General features: G+C 41.6%; 2 protein-coding genes across 2 annotated transcripts in view; both read right to left on the reverse strand.

The window, feature by feature from the left end:
• Positions 1 to 17,066, reverse strand: part of ZNF304 (zinc finger protein 304) — a 49,534-nt gene that overhangs the window by 2,453 nt on the left and 30,015 nt on the right. The gene's annotated exons all lie outside the window — the stretch shown is intronic.
• LOC119520964 (zinc finger protein 501-like) lies at positions 10,911 to 14,208 on the reverse strand. The gene is made up of 2 exons (XM_037818864.1): positions 14,025 to 14,208; positions 10,911 to 13,051 (listed from the first exon to the last, which is right to left on the reverse strand). The coding sequence occupies exons 1-2, from the start codon at positions 14,143 to 14,145 to the stop codon at positions 11,892 to 11,894; spliced, it is 1,281 nt and encodes a 426-aa protein (XP_037674792.1). The 5' UTR covers positions 14,146 to 14,208; the 3' UTR covers positions 10,911 to 11,891.

Consider the following 17,066-nt stretch of genomic DNA (forward strand, 5'->3'; position numbering starts at 1 on the left):
GATGCAAAATACCATAAACAGATTGGCTTTTATAAACAGGGTTTACTTGGTTACACAGCTATAGTCTTAAGGCCATAAAGTGTCCATGGTAACACATCAGCAATCAGGTACCTTCACTGGAGGATGGCCAATGGAGTCCAGAAAACCTCGGTTAGCTGGGAAGGCACGTCGCTGGTGTCTGCTCCAAGTTCTGGTTTCAAAATGGTTTTCTCCCAGGATGTTCCTCTCTAAGCCACAGCTCCTCTTCAAAATGTCACTCTCAGTTGCTCTTGGGGCACTTCTCCTCTCTTAGCTTCTCCGGAGCAAGAGTCTGCCTTCAACAGCTGTCTTCAAACTGTCTCTCATCAGCAGCTCCTCTCTCAGCTCCTGGGTGTTCTTCAAAGTGGATCTCTTGGCTGTAGCAAGCTTGCTCCTTCTGTCTGAGCTTATGTAGTGCCCCAGTAATTTAATTCAGACCCACCCTGAATGGGTGGGGCAACACCTCCATGGCAATCATCAAACCAAAGGTCCTGTCCACAGTTGACTGAATCACATCTCCATAGAAACACCCAAAGGATTCCAAAATCTAATCAACACTAATATGTCTGCCCACACAAGATTGTATCAAAGATAATGGCATTTTTGGGGATATAATACATTCAAACTGACACATAGGGATATGTGATATAGTGATACATAGAGGCAAGTATATCTCTGCCTTTGTAACCCTTATATTGTAACCAAAAGATTGAAATGTTTACACAATTATATGAAACTTAATCCAATTATATTACACTATCCAATAGCAAAAGCTTGAAAACATTTTGAGAAAGGGCAGTGGAGAGAAACATCAAATTTAGGGCTAAGGAAGTGGTATCAATTTATACTTATTTTTTGTGTGGATACATATATAATTTTATGATATATTTTTAAACATAGCTGGGTCCAGTAGTTCCAGGTAACAGGTATACAGAAACTCACTTGGAAAGAAGCCTAGATGGGAAGTCACACGCAGCCTTCAGGGATCTGAAGAAATCTGTTTGGGATGTAGAGCGAGGGTCATATGGTAGAAGACAAAGCAATAAATATATGGAATTGCTGGTTCTGAAAGGCATTAATGGACAGGCCAAGAATTATAACCTCTGCCTAAGAATAATGATGAACCTATTAATCTAACCAGGGCAGTTCTATTATGGGTGGGATATCTTGATTAGGTTGTTTCCACGGAGATGTGACCCCCACCCATTCAAGGTGGATGTTAGTTTACTGGAGTTCTTAAGAGAGCTCAGGGAGAGAGAGTTCAGGGCTGACACAGACCCAGATGCTTGGAGATACAGACAGAAAGATGTCTGGAGATGCTAACCTAAGAGTTGAAGCCCAACATTTGCCCTGGAGAACCTAAGTGAGAACCTGCAGGCACTTAAAGAGAAAGCCACTGGAATCAGAAGCTGAAAGTAATACAGCCCAGGAACAAAGGACCAGCAGACACCAGCCATGTGTCTTCCCAGCTGACGGAGGTGTTCCAGACACCATCGTCCTTTCTCCAGTGAAGGTATCCTCCTGTTGATGCCTTAGTTTGGACACTTTTATGGCCTTAGAACTGTAAACTGGCAACCTAGTAAATCCCATTTATAAAAGCCAACCCATTTCTGGTATATTGAATTTTGGCAGCTTTAGCAAACTGAAACAACAATAATATTCCTAAAACTTCTAAAGATTATTCTGGGTTAAACCTATAATTTTCACTTTATTTATTAAGTTTATCTTCTGAAGACTTAAAAGCCTCCAGATCATTCTTACAGCAGTTGAGCCCTGAAACCTATAGTACCAGTATCTTCAAGGACAACCAGTTTCATTCCTGTACCCCATAATGTTGATGCCCTTTTCAGCATGAAGAAGTTAGAAAGATCATCACCTAGATATCCCTCAAGATTGAGAAATGAACAAAAATGAAAGGGAGGAATTGTAACCAGGAAATTAACAAATGATTATGATAACTGAATCATTATATACATTTTTTCTTTCTATATTGTAGACTAGCCAAAAGTTAATACCTGAAATTACTGAAACTCAACTAGTCTCACCCTTCTTTATACCTACTATTGTGATGGCTGTTCTAGCCTAGTCTCAGCCCTGCATATACTTTTGTAATGTTTATTCTAGCCTAATCTCAGCCCTCTATTTACTATTATAATGGTTTTTCTAGCCTAGTCTCAGCCTGTGTATACTTTTTTAATAGTTATTCTAGCCTAGTCTCAGCCCTCTTCATACTTACTATTGTAATGGTTATTCTAGACTGGTCTCAACCCTATTTATACTTTGTAATGGTTATTCTAGCTTAGTCTCAGACCCCTGTATACTTACTATTATAATGGTTATTCTAGACTAGTTTTAGCCTTGAGTATACTTGATGTTGTAATGGTAATGACTCCATCTCCCCTTGTCTGAATCCATAAAAACCCTGAACTCCTTAAACTCAGGGAAACAGATTTTGTGGCTGATAGGGGCCATGTTATCTCCTGCTTCGCACACATCACTAAATTCTTTCTTAGAAATTACAGTGTCATGGATGGGCTGTTATGTGCGTCAGGCAGAGAATCCCCACATTTGTTTGGCATCACCACCACATGTCCTGCAGTGCCTACATTCAATTTTGAAATTGTTTGAATTGCTAGGTTTTATCAGGTGTATACCAGGCTTGCAGTTCTGACCGCCACCAATGCATCATCAAATCTGCAGGGATGGGGTTGTTTGGGACTGTTCTCTTAGGAAAATAAAATGACCACCCATATTGCATGTTGATGGGAGAGGTGGCTTTTCCCTAAGACAAAAACAGATTTTTCTAGGAAAACAGAACACACCCTAGAGGGTTGCTGATAAAAACTAGTTTTGGTACAGTAGAGGGAGCTTATTAGAATGGGCAAGCATACCATAGTAATCAATGCATACCTGCTCCCCACTTTGTAAGACCCTCCCCCATTAGTAAAATGGAGACTTCATGGTAGCCAATCAGAACATTTTCTCTCTTGCTTCTGCATTTGCTCTATTTGAACTTCCCCATTACACCACATTGGTGGAGCTCCTTTCTACTTCCGAAATGGGATGCTGCCCTATTCATGATTGCTCAACAAAGCTGAGATCCTAAACAGTATAAAAATTTTTTCTTTTATTATCTCCAATCCAGACTGAGGCCACTTGTCACATTCAGTCCATGGGGACTGCGTGATTCTGTGTGTGTGGACCATGTACTTTAGGACAAATTCCAATGGACAAATGATCTAGCAACTTCAACAAATAAATTATAAGAATAAAAATGAGAAAAATGGTACATATAGGTTAAAAGAGAATTATGATACACACCTAGTACCAATCATAAGGATAAATTTGTGTCCTGATTGCAAAGAATCTGCCTTAATGAACAAAACATTGTTAAGACAATTAAGAAAATTAAACACTGATGTGGTAGGCTGAATAATAGCCCCCTAAGATGTCTGTGTCCTTATCCCCATACCTTGAGACTATACTTTATATAGCAAAAGGGACTTTGCAGATGTGAATAAGTGAACGATTTTAAAACAGGAAGATTAGCTTGGATTATCCATGTTGGCCTGATGATTTAAGAGCAAGTGTCCATAAGGGGATGGCAGAGGGAGATGCTACTACACAGAAGGCAATGAGAAAACTGAAACAAGTGATACACTGCTGCATGAATCCAGGAGTGCAGCTCTAGTCATAAAGAGCAAGGACAACCACGAAGTGGGACCTGACTCCCAGGGGTGTGACTCTCCCTGGCAACACAGGGCATGACACCTGGGGGTGAGCCTGGACCCAGCGTCGTGGGATTGAGAAAGCCTTTCTGACCAAAAGGGGGAAGCAAAATTAAACAAAATAAAGTTTCAGTGACTGAAGGATTTCAAATGGAGTGAAGACGTCATTCTGGAGGTTAGTCTTATGCATTACATAGATAACCCTTTTTAGTTTCTCATGTACTAGGATAGAAGGAGGTACCTGAGACAGTTGAGCTGCAATCCATATCCCTGACTGTTGAAGACAACTGTGTAACTATACAGCTTATACAGTGTGACCATGAAAACCTTATGGCTCACATTCCCTTTATCCAACGTATGACAAATGAGCAGAAAAGAGGGAGACAAAAAAGTAAATGAATAATGGGGGGGGAGGAGGAGTATGAAATGCTTTAGGTGCTCTTTTTCACTTTTATTTTTATTCTTACTTTTTTGAGTAATGAAAATGTTCAAAAATTGATTGTGGTGATGAATGCAGAACTATGTGATGATACTGTGAACTGATTGTACACTTTGGATGAATGTATGGTAAGTGAATAAAACTGCATTAAAAAAAACCACAAAAAACAAAATCAAAAAGCAAGGACAAGAATTCTGTCCCAGAGCCTCTGGAGGGAAAGTGGCCCTGCCACACGTTGCCTTTAGCACAGTGAAAGTGATTTTGGACTTCTGATTTCCAGAACATTGGAGGAATAATGTATGTTGTTTCACTAATTGTGATTTTTATAGCAGCCATACAAATTAACAAAACTGAAAGCATGACATATTTTAAAGTATGTCTATTTCAAACTATTTAAGTTATGAAAAAGGACTTACATTTTAGAAATGCATTCTGAAGCATTTTTTCTTACTTTTTTTAAATTTTATTTTGAAATAAATTCAAAGTTATAGGAACAGTTGCAAAAACAATACTAACCCCATACACAGAATTCCATCATACCCTGACCCCCATTCCCCGGCAGCTCAATCCACCTTTAACATACTGTCACATCGCTATTTCTTTCCCTCCCTCCCTCTCTATCATCCATCATCTATTGCTCTGTCTTCTGAACATATGAGAGTTAGCTGCACACATCCTTGAACATATACTATAATTCACGTATACACTTCCCATGGACAAGAACATTCTTTTATGCAATTCCATTAAGCACAGCTAAGAAGTACAAGAGATTCAACAATGATACAAAGCTTACATTCTATATTTCCTTTTCCTTATGTCTCAACTGTGTCCCTTTGAGCCACCTGTCCTCTATCCTCCAATCCCATCCAGGTTCATCCTTGGCATTCATCTATTTAGACTTTTTTTTTTTTTTTTCAGTTGTGGAAACATATATATAGCCTAAATCTTCCCATTCCACCCCATCCCTAGCCTTCCATTTGTGGGATTAATCACATTTAGAATGTTGTAATGCTCTTTCCCACCATCCATTACTAAAAATTTCCCTTCACCTCAAACAGCAACCCTACACTCATTTCTTAACTCCCCATTGCCCCTTCCCCCATTTCTCTTAACACAAACTCTACTTTTCATCTCTATGGTTATATTCTCTGATAATTTCTTTGTGTTTACTGTGGGGCTTAAAATTAACCTCTTAAATCCGTATCAATCTTGTTTTTCTTTGATACCACCTTCATTCAATAGGGCACATAAACTATATTCCTATACTCCTTCATTCCCCCTTTATATAGTTGCCTAAAATTACATATTTTACATTGAGTTCAAAACCACTGATTTGTCATTAGAGTTTGTGTATTTTATATGATGTAGGAAGTAAACAGTGGAGTTACAGTTTAAAAATTATTGACTTCTATTGTGGTTGGAGAATGTGCTTTGAGTATATTCAATTTTTTTTTTTAATCTCTTGAGGCTTGTTTTATGTCCCAGCTTATGGTCTCTTCTGGAGAAAGATCTGTGATCACTAGAGAAAAATGAGTGTCCTGGTGATTTGGGATGTAAGATACTATATATGTCTGTTAAAATTCTCTATATATCTTTCTCTTTTGTTTCCCTGTTGGTAGGGCTCCCTTTAGAATCTGAAGTAGGGCAGGTCTTTTATTGGCAAAGTCTCTCAGCATTTGTTTGTCTGTGAAAAATTTAAGCTCTCCCTCAAATTTGAAGGAGAGTTTTGCTGGATAAAGTATTCTTGGTCAGAAATTCTTCTCTCTCAGAATTTTAAATATGTCATGCCACTGCCTTCTCACCTCCATGGTGGCCGCTGAGTAGTTACTACTTAGTCTTATGTTGTTTCCTTTGTATGTGGTGAATTGCTTTTCTCTTGCTGCTTTCAGAACTTGCTTCTTCTCTTCAATATTTGAGAGTCTGATCAGAATATGTCTCAGAGTGGGTTTATTTGGATTTATTATATTTGGAGTTCGCTGGGCATTTATGCTTTGTGTATTTATATTGTGTAGAAGGTTTGGGAAGTTTTCCCCAACAATTTCTTTGAATACTCTTTCTAGACCTTTACCCTTCTCTTCCCCTTCTGGGACACCAATGAGTCTTAAGTTTGGACGTCTTATTCTATCTATCATATCCCTGAGATCAGTTTCGATTTTTTCAATTTTCTTCTCCATTCTTTCTTCTGTACTTTCATTTTCTGTTCTGTAGACTTCTAGGACACTGAGATGTTGTTCAGCTTCCCCTAGTCTTGCATTGTGAATATCCAGAGTCTTTTTAATTTGGCCAATAGTTTATTTCCATAAGATCTTCTATTTTTTCATTTACTCTTCCAATGTCTTCTTTATGCTCTTCTAGGGTCTTCTTTATGTCATTTATATCCTGGGCCATGGTCTTCTTGATGTCCTTTAAATCCTTTGCCATGTTTTCGCTCCTCGATTGTAGTTCTTTGATTAATTGTGCGAGGTACTGTGTTTCTTCCAATATTTTGATTTGTGTGTTTGGAGTTGGATTCTCCATATCGTCTGGTTTTATCATATGCATTAAGATTTTCTGTTGTTTTTGGCCTCTTGGCATTTGTTTTGCTTGATAGGGTTCTTTCAAGTTGTAAAAAAAAAAAAAAGGATATGGATCTAATTTTTCAGAAACACAGTTTGGTGACGTACACTTTCTCTAACTAACCAGCAGATGGTGTCTGTGAGTCACCTATATCCCTCAAGTCAGTTCTCAACCTTGTTCCCGTGGTGTGTGGGGAAATGATTCTTGTGGGGTTCAGTTGGAGACCTCAGTTTGGGTGTGTTGCTGGAGCCGTCTGCCCTGAATGTGGGGCGTGTGTACGGGTGGCCAGGGAGGAAGGGCAGTTTTAATATTCAAATCTCCCAGGTTCCCGGAGATTCAAGGCCGCCGCAAGAGTCTAAGCCTTCATTTCAGTTCAGCCCCAGACCCTCTCTCTCGCTGACCCACAAACCACCGGACTTGGAGTTGCGTCCCTGGGTTCTGCAAGCGGGTCCCCCCGCCCAGCCGCGATCCTCCAGGAGCTCAGCCGAGGGAATGCCGTACTACGTCACCAGTGCCCGCCATCCCTCAAGGGAAGCCCTGGGCCACTGGGCCGTGCAATGGCATGCTCTCAGCCTGAAGCAAAAATGGCTGAATGGGGTGTCTCAACCCCTCCTCCTCGCACAGTTCCTCCTTCCCAGCTCCGGGACAACTCGGGGTGGGGGAGGGGGGCTCTGGGCTGTGGGCACGGCCCCGGGCAGTTTATCCAGCCCTCCGGGGAGCCAGCTGCTAGCCGCAGGGTTTCTTTCTGCTTCCGGCTCTCCCCTCCGTTCCCCCAGCCCCAAGGGTATCTACAGCGGGCTATCTTCCCGGCCAGACACTGAGAGGCCGGCCCAGCCCCCTCTTGCTGTGTTTTACTGTGTAGTTCCCACTACTGCAGCTGCAGCCACCCCTGGGTTTTTCCCTTTTTTTTCAAAGAGCCAGCTGGTCTCCAAACGCCGAACCCTGGCTTCCCCAGACCGCCGCACAGCTGCAGGTCTTCCAGCCAGCTTACTCACTCATTTCAGAATGCAGACTCCGAGTTTCACCAATTATACGGCCCCTCTGGAACTAGGAGACCTCGTCCAGGTGGCGCATCGCTGTAACTGGTATTCTGGGTCACTTTCTGGTTTTTAGCTAGTGTTTTTCACTGGAGGTGTTTTTTCACCCTGTCTCACATAGCCGCCATCTTAGTTTCTGTCCATTCTGAAGCATTTAAGCATTAAATGATGTGATGTTTATATAAAAACCCAGTAATGTGGCAGGGATAGAGTGAAAAAGAACTGCCATGAAATGATCCACAGTGATGGAAGACTGGGGCAAGTTCTTGAGGCTTCATAACATATTCCTTTCCATTCTTGTGTATATTTGAAAATGTTCACTACAAAAGGAAGAATATTTTATATCATTAGTTTCATATGTTAAGAGGGATGGATCACAAATGGCATGAGAAAATTTTGGTTTTGTAAGTGTATGAATGTGTCAAAACTTAACAAATCACACATTTTAAATATTTGCAGCTCATTTCAAGTCGATTATACTTCAACAAACCTGCAAAAAAACCCCACAAAAAACACAAGACAATTGTGCTTGAGAGTTCCCAAGAACACACTCAGGCTCAATTATTTGCTGGAAGAACTCACAGAAATCAGAAAACCTGTTATACTCACGGTTAGGGTTTATTACAGAATTCCAGTGAAAAGGTACAGATTAAAACCAATAAAAGACAAAAATGCATAGGGCAGTGTCCACGATAGACCAAGTGAAAGCTTCCTGTTATCCTTTGCAAGTGGAACTGCACAGACAGCACTTAATTCTCTTAGCAACCTTAAATGAAAATATACCTGAAGTACTGCCAACAAGGGAGGCTCAACTGGGCCTTTGTCCAGGTTTTATATTGGGGCCAGTCATGTAGCCATCGAGGACTTGTATGGCTCACCTTACTCAGTCTCTGAACTCTCCAGAGGTCAAACTAACAACCAAATGGCCCAAGATCCCAGGTAAACAAAGACACAGTACTCAGGCAAGATATGCAAAGCGGTTAGAGGTGATTACCCAGGATCCAGACAAGGACCAAAGCTTTTTTTTTGGAATGTCCGGTTTGGACAACCCAGGTCTGCTGACTTAATCCTTTACTGCAGAGCAATACTCAAAACTTGTCCTTTCCTAATTATTTTACATATTACTATTATTTATATTCTTGTGGCTATTTATGGCTATTGTTTCTGTATGGTAGAAATAGAGTTTAAAAGTGTGCTACTTCCTAACTCCACATTCTATGTCATCATATGGCAGCCTGAAATTGGCCAAAGTGGGAGTATTTATAGCTGGGAAATTGGCAAACACTAGAAACAAATTTTATTAAGTGTTTATACTTTAAAAATGTTAGAGAATGTGTTAATGTTTTTAAGGTCTAAAATTTCAAATGCTGTGTTGACATTCTTGAGACTTACAGGGCCCCATATGCCAAACCATGAGTTTCCCTGCTATTGCCAGATATGCAGATATGCCCCCCTCCCCCCACCCCCACTGAACAGGAAAAGTAACCACTCAGCTAGCTCCCCTGTCAGCCGTACAGCAGCACTCCACCCAGTACTCAAACTAATGAATTTCAATATCCTGTCAGCCCACAAAATTCTTTAAACAAGGCCCCCCACAGGAACCAGGAGCATCTAACCCTCTTACCAAAAACCTGCCCCCCTCAACCAGCCTGCCTCTGTTCACTCTGCTTCCAAGTACAACCCTTATGTGGTCCTGCATGGCAAGTGGTGTCCTCCTCCCCTGAGCTGAGTGTATTTGACTAATAAACAGCTGCCAATCTCATCTGTCTGTGATGGGTATTATGTGTTAGGCCATCTTAACAATACGATGAATAGGAAGTAACAACAGTTAATAATGCAGACTAAACTGTAAAGTGGATGGTATATGATCATTACATTGTGATTAGCAATAGCACAAAATATTGGGAAAATATTCTCCTGGTATTTAAAAACAATACATTTGGCAACAAAGTCACTCATTCACTAAAGAATAGAGAAGGTCCAACATATGTCTTTGTTGTTTCACTGTCTTCTTAGTTGTTAATAAAAGGGAAACAGTCAACATTCTTTTAAAAAGCAGGCAAGAGGAGGAAAAGAAAGATAACAAAATAAGGTTTCAGTGGCTAAGAGATTTCAAATAGATTTGAGAGGTTATCCTGGAGGTTACTCTTCTGCAAGCTTCAGCTAGATACTCCAAATGGCCACAAAATGCCAAACCCAAATTAACACTAGTCCCCAAATTCCTAAAGAATACCCAGGTCCCTATTGGAGACTCTACAAAAGTTTCACTCACTGAGTTTATTTCTCAGAAACTTAAATCCTCCAGAGTGTTCCTAGGCCAGATAAGTTCCCAAACCCAGAGGCCACAGCCTCTCCAAGGACATCAACCAGGTGCCTCCCCCTTCACCATAACGTCAACACTCCTTTACAGTATGAAAAAATTAGGGTGGTCACTGCCCAGATATCCCTGAAGATTGAGACAGTGATCAAACAAGAGGGTGGAGTAGCATAGATAAGAAAGGATTTAACAAAGGATCATGAATACTGAATCTATGTATATATACATATATTTTAAGTGTCTAAGGTATTAGAACAGCTAGAAGGAAATAACTGAAATGGTGGAACTGTAACCCATAAACTTCTTTGCAATTTATTCTATAACTACTTGTTAAATCATACTTTGAAAGTTATCACTTCTCTGTATATATGTTATATTTCACAAAAAATATTTAAAAAACAGGCAAAATTTATGAACAAACATTTCAAAGATACTTATGTGGCAAATTAACATATTAAAAATGTCCAACACTTTTATGATGAATCATTAGGGAAATGAAATTAAAGCACAGTGAGATACCTCCACAATACACACTTTCAGAGTGGCTAACAGTATAAAGACTGACAATACCAAGTATTGAGGATATGGAGGAACTGGAACTCTCCCATGTTGCTGGTAAGAATGCAAAAGGGTAAAGCCATTTGGAAAAGTTTGTTGGTTTAAAAGTTAAACATTCACTTACTTTGTGACTCATGCCATGCACTCCTAGGGATCAGCACAAGAAATACAAACCTTATAACACTGGATATTATGTGCATCCCACGTGAAAAAGGGAATCAATTTATGCTTCTCCAAGAAGTACTGGTGGTCCTCACAACTGCCCCCACTTTAGGGTGACTTCTAAGCCCCACAAAGCATCCTGGCATCCAGGTCACAAGATTAGTCACACAAGCCCTGCAGCCTATTCCAAGAGAGCTTAGGCAGCAGTACAATTTAGGTTAAAAAAAATTGGAGTGGAAACTACTCTCTGCCATCATACTGTTTCCCCTGAGACACATGAAGTCTGGGATGCCTACAAAACCTGTTCACTGCCTCATGCCGGAAGAGCCCAATTCTGTTCTCAATCCTATCCCAAACAGTGAACGGACACCCCAAGATTAAAGGTGGCTTAAACATTAAGGCCTTTATTATTGCACAAACCAGAGCAAAGTGAAACAGGCAGTTCCAGATAAGATGATCTGGAGGCTGGAAAAATCCATTGTGAGCATCAGAAGACCAACAATGCTCCTGAAGAAGGTAAACTTGCTCTGCAAGCTGACAGTAGAATGCAGATTGGGTCCTCTAGGCCATAGCTAACCAAACAGAAGGGAATGACAACCCCCAAGGGCCTAGGCTACTCATGATTCCCTCCAAGGTATGGAAGACAGAGCTCTACCCTTCTTGCTTATGTGTGAGTGACTAATGCACACTGTGGGGATCTGTAAGTTGTGAAAAGTAAGAGGGCTTCTGCTACAGAAACTCTCAGTGACATAAAATTTACAAAGAGAACTAAGAAGGTTAGAGTACAACATAGCTCCTAAAAGCGTCCCACAAGACCAGTACTCAGGAAATCTCCATGTTTTGTTCAGATATAGGACATTCAATTTCCCACTGATGATACCCTCACAAAGGCTCTCCAGTGTGCCATTATATTAAATGATGTAATAGTTCACTCCCTGATATTTTCATCTCATTCTAAGGGCTTTCTACAGCATGAACTTTCTGGTGTTAAATGAGGTTAGACTTTTGGATGAAGAGTTTCCCACATTCACTGCATTCATAAAGCCTATCTGGGTTGTGTAGTTTCTGGTGCTGAATCAGATCAGAGAACTGACTAAGGACTTTCCTACATGAACTACATACATCAAGTCTTTGGTGTGAAGTTCTTGGTGCTGAATAAGTTGGGTGTTTTGGATAGAGTCTCCATACTCATTACACCCATAAGGTCTTTCTCTTGTGTGAATTCTCTGGTGTTGAGTTAGGCCAAAGCTTTGGCTAAATAATTTCCCACATCCAAGGCATTTATAAGGTCTTGCTCCAGTGTGAACTCTCTTATGCTTAATGAGGCTAGAGCTTTGGAGAAATAATTTACCACATTCACTACACTCGTAAGGCCTTTCACCAGTGTGAACTCTCTGATGTTTAATGAGGCTAGGGCTTTGGTTAAAGAATTTCCCACATTCACTGCACTCATAAGGCCTTGTTCCAGTGTGAACTCTCTGGTGTTTAATGAGGTTGGAGTTTGAGGTAAAGAATTTCCCACATTCACTGCATTCATAAGGCTTTGCTCCAGTGTGAATTCTCTGGTGTTCAACAAGACTGGAACTTTGGCTAAAGAACTTCCCACATTCACTGCATTCATAAGGCCTTTCTCCAGTGTGGACTCTCTGGTGCTGAACAAGGATATGTTTGTAACTGAAGGCTTTCCCACATTCACTGCACTCATAAGGCCTTTCTCCAGTGTGGACTCTCAGGTGCAGGACAAGTCTATATTTGCAATTAAAGGCCTTCCCACATTCGCTACACTTGTAATGCCTTTGTCCACTGTGAAAGGCCTCCACATACTCAGTGTCTTTTTGTGGCTTCTCTTTGCTGTGAGTGACCTGGTGCTGGAGAAGGCCTGAGCTCTCCGGGAAGTCCTTCACAAATTTCCAGCATGGGAAGGGCTTCTTTGACATGTGGAGCCTGCAGCTCTTCACAAAGGAGGCCCTGTCCATCCTGAAAGGTTCCTCTCCATGTTGCTGTTTCTGTTGTTGGTGATGTTTTCCACAGGCTTCACATGTATATAATTTCTGCCCAGGGTTAGCTCCCAGGTGCTCAGACAGGGGCAAACTATCTTTCAAGATTGGGTCACACATCTCACAGGGATATAGCTTCTGGGTGGGAAGATGGGTTTTTGGAGTATTTGCCTGTGACACTTCAACTGAAACATGGTGCTCAGAAGACATCTCCTCACCTTCTCCTCCTTGCCAACAACCTAAAAGCAGAGAAATTGTGGTGAAATTCATGTACATTTTGGTAGGATGTGGCAGTCCTATCACAAATGCGTGTCTGATACACCAAAGAACTTTTTCAGAAAGAGGGATTGGGGTCAGACTGAGGAAGGGGCTGCTGTGTAGTACTAAAAGTTGCAGAATGAGGACTCACCAGGCAAAAGATACAAGGATGGGGTGTTGCAAAAGGGGGGAGAACCAGGGTCTACAACTCACTCCTCTGGGAATGGTTTCATTAGGGCATTGCCTGATGACAAGTGAGAGATGTGTAGAAAAGTGTGTCAGGCCCAGAAAAATCCAACTGTTACTAAGTAGTTGATGTTAAAGAACTATATTAAAGATATGCACACCTGCCTAATGACACATTACGTGTAGACCAATAGCAGTGGCAAGGACCCATGAGTGGTAGATGAGAAATGGGGGATAGTCATGGGTTAGAAGTCAGAGTAGAAATGACAGCTGGGCAAAATATCAAGAATGTGGAGAAAAGATAGAAAGGAGAGCCAGTGGCCTTCACACCAAAATGGTGGTTGGGAAAAGGACAGGTCCTTGATATGACTTGAACCCAGCCATTATATCAGTCCTCCCCCTGCTAACAACCACCAGGGCCAGGCCCATTCTGAGCCTCTGTTTCTGTGGCTGGAGTTATGTCCACCCTTTCATACACCCAGCATTCTACTCCCAGTTTCAGTTGGACAGTGACATGGGACTTAGAATATGCAAGACCTAAGGGAAAGAGACGATAGGTGAGTGGTCAGCACTAATCCAGGGAAACTCACCCCAAGACAACCTCAGAAAAGAAAAATAGTATCATACAAAGAATCTCTGAGAAGGGTCTTGCAGAAAATGGTTAGTGGTCTTCGCAAATAATGACCATGTTGGATCCCTGCTATTCCTTGAGAAAAGGAGAACGGCAGAGCCCTACCCAGAGCAGCGGGATGAATATGAGGGCCTTACCCAGTGAGGATGTAGGTGCAAAGATTTCCAGCATCACATCATGGTACAGCCATCTCTGAGCCTCATCAAGGAGACCCCACTCCTCCCGGGAAAAATACACAGCCACATCCTCAAAGGTCATATAGCCCTGTGATGATGGGGACAGTTGTGTCAACGAGAAGCTTCTCTTCTCAAGACCCCATGGCTACTCTCCCCCAGCACAGCCCACATTTACTCTGTTCATTCTCCTCCCCAACTCCCCAAGTTAGGGGGCAGTTATGCCTGTTATCTGTTCAGGAGTTACTGATCACTGGGTCCAACCCTCAGCAACATCAGGTAGGGGGCAGAAAGGCATCATGTAAGATCTGGGTTTGGTATGCAGGGTACTACCCTTCTACTGCCAGACAATTCACTGTGGGTTCCTAAGACTTAGCCTTCTAGAAACAGTCAGACTAGGGCTCACCCTTCTCTTAAGTTCCTAGTACCAGGGCCTTGAAGCCATTAGTCCACACTCCCTCCTCACATGCACATCTATCTCTGGACTGTATCTCTAACACAACTTTGATCTGCCACTACCTTCTGGCCCGTGCAACTGGCATTTTCCTGGTCTCCTCACATGCCTTTCTGCATATGGTATCCAGAACATATTTGGGAAATGAAATAGGATCCCCTTCTGTCCCTGACCTCCAATGTCAGCTTCCAGTGCTGCTTGGAAGGCCTTGCCAACAGACCCAGTCTCTTGCTTCAGCTTTAGTCACCCAGAACCAAGTGCAACTTTAGACAACCCTGGCCTTGGCCCACTTTTGTGCTTCATATTATGTCCCTTCACTAGTTACAATCTTCTTCTGTCCACCTGGCACTCACTCAAAATCAACTCCAGCTGACATCACACTCCAGGACCAGCAACTTTCCCAGCTGAACCCATTTGCTTCTAAGCTAATACAATATTCTGATGGAAACTCCCCAGCCCAGGCCCCACCAAGAGCCACCACAAAGGTGCATAAAAGGGTGAATAAGCAACAGACCAACTTCACTGTCACCTTATATCCATATCTGTTTTGCCTCAACATCCATCTCATATCCATTCCTCTATGGAAACTCAAGCCACCTGCTGGACTGTCCCCTTTCCATCTTGTCTGTCATACCACCCTCCACCACCAGGTGCCCAAGCAAGAGACCCTATCCATAGTCCCTGCCCTTTTCTCTTTTATCCCCTAACAGCATTGCCATCACAACCCGAACATTCTGCCTCCTATACCTGACCCAGAGCTCCATCTTCGTCCACAAACCAGATGTTACATTACGTATGTCTCTATCCAGAAGCCCAACCTGGGACTCCAGACCTGTGCATCTGGCTGCTCATTTATCAACTCTACTTGGGGAGTCTTTGGAACAACTGAGATTCAACATGGCTAAAAGCTAACTCTTAATATTCCCACTGAAAATTATTCCTACCACCAATTTCCCCATCTCAGTTGATGGTAACTCCATTTTTGCAGCTCTAAAGCCAAAAACCCTGGAGTCATCCATGACCCCTATGGTTCTCTGACATCCTCCACTACATTGGAAAATCTGGTCAGCCCTACTTTAAAAACAAATTCAGAAGGCAAATATTTCTCCCACCTCTACAGCCACCACTCTGCTCCAGCTACAATCAGTTATTGTATGTGGGATTGCAGTAGTCTCATTGATGGTCTCCCTGCCTCCCTCTCCTCCAGTCGGTTCTGTACTCTGTAGCCAGGAGGAGCCTGTTAAGACCTGCATCAGACCACCTCTCTCCTCTGATCCAAAAATTGCATGGCTGTCATCAACCTCAGAACAGAGACACAACCTATCAGGCTGTCATTCCAGGCCTAACTCCAGGCCTCCTGCTCTCTGTTTCCACCAGACATAACAGAGACCTGCAGTTTCTAGAACACTTACAACTTGGTGTCACTTTCAGGCATTTGTACATGCTGATCTTGTACCTGGGACACCCTTCCACTGCATTCCACTGGTAGCCAAAAATAGGAATCGTTCTATATAACCTTTTGCCTGTACTAGGACCCTGGCCTTTAAGTTTCTCCAGGGTCCCTAGACCCAAGGGCAGGAAGAACAGCAGTGAAAGACTCCCAGGACGCCCACCACTCACCAGTGCAGGGTCCATTAAGCACTTCTGCTGCAGGTGGAACCTGGCGGTAGGGCAACGCCATGTTACTTTAATTCCCATCAGGAATACAGACAGTAAAAAAGACAAATGAGTAAAACATTTAATATTTTAGATGAAGATAATGCTGAAGGAAAAACTAAAGTATGTAAAGATGATAAAAAAATGTTATGGAGTTTCACCATGGAGTCACGTGGATAGCTGAGGAAAGGCATTCTAGAAGTAGAGAAAGTAAGTGGAAAGTCTTTCTATTGGGGTTGTAGTTGATGTGTTTTGGCCAGTGAGCCACAAGAGGAGAGCAAGGAATGGCGCTGGGAAGGAATGGTTGCAGGTCACACAGCACTGTTATAAAGCCTTAAGCCACATATATCAAAATTAAGTCTCCTTATATGTCCAAGTTTGTTTCTGATATTTCCATTTTATTCCAATATTCTATCTGTCAGTTCTATGTTAGTAATAAATCCTTCTCTTCCTGGAGTTTTCACTTGGATTTTATAACTTTTCAAGCATGTGATTCCTTCTTGAACTTCTTTGTCAAATTTTACTTCGGTTTTATTACAAATTATTGTTATAAAACAGAATAATTTTAAAATTCTTCAAAATTTTAGCTAACTGAATTCATAAAACAAAAAATTTGCTCCAAATAAACTGATAGATTTGAAATTATATCACAAAATAATAGAATTCAAACATATGTACTGTTTTAGCATTTATTAATTTTTTCACATTCAAATTTTTCCATTAGCAAAGAGATTCATAGCTTTTTTTATTTTGCTATTATGAATGTTTTTTAATTAGAGAAGTTGCAGGTTTTACAGAAAAACCATGCAGAAAATACAGAGTTCCCATATACCCCCCTCACATAGACAGTTCTCCCTATTATTAATACCTTACATTACTGTGATACCTTTATTACA

This window comes from Choloepus didactylus, chromosome 27 (genome assembly GCF_015220235.1).
Source record: "Choloepus didactylus isolate mChoDid1 chromosome 27, mChoDid1.pri, whole genome shotgun sequence".
Lineage (NCBI taxonomy): Eukaryota > Metazoa > Chordata > Mammalia > Pilosa > Megalonychidae > Choloepus > Choloepus didactylus.

Coding starts and splice junctions, on each gene's coding strand:
- LOC119520964 (XM_037818864.1), bottom strand. CDS start 14,145: ATGACCTTTGAGGATGTGGCTGTGTATTTTTCCCGGGAGGAGTGGGGT. Junction 13,052..14,024: donor TGCACCTACATCCTCACTGG/GTAAGGCCCTCA, acceptor CTCTGCTTTTAG/GTTGTTGGCAAGGAGGAGAA.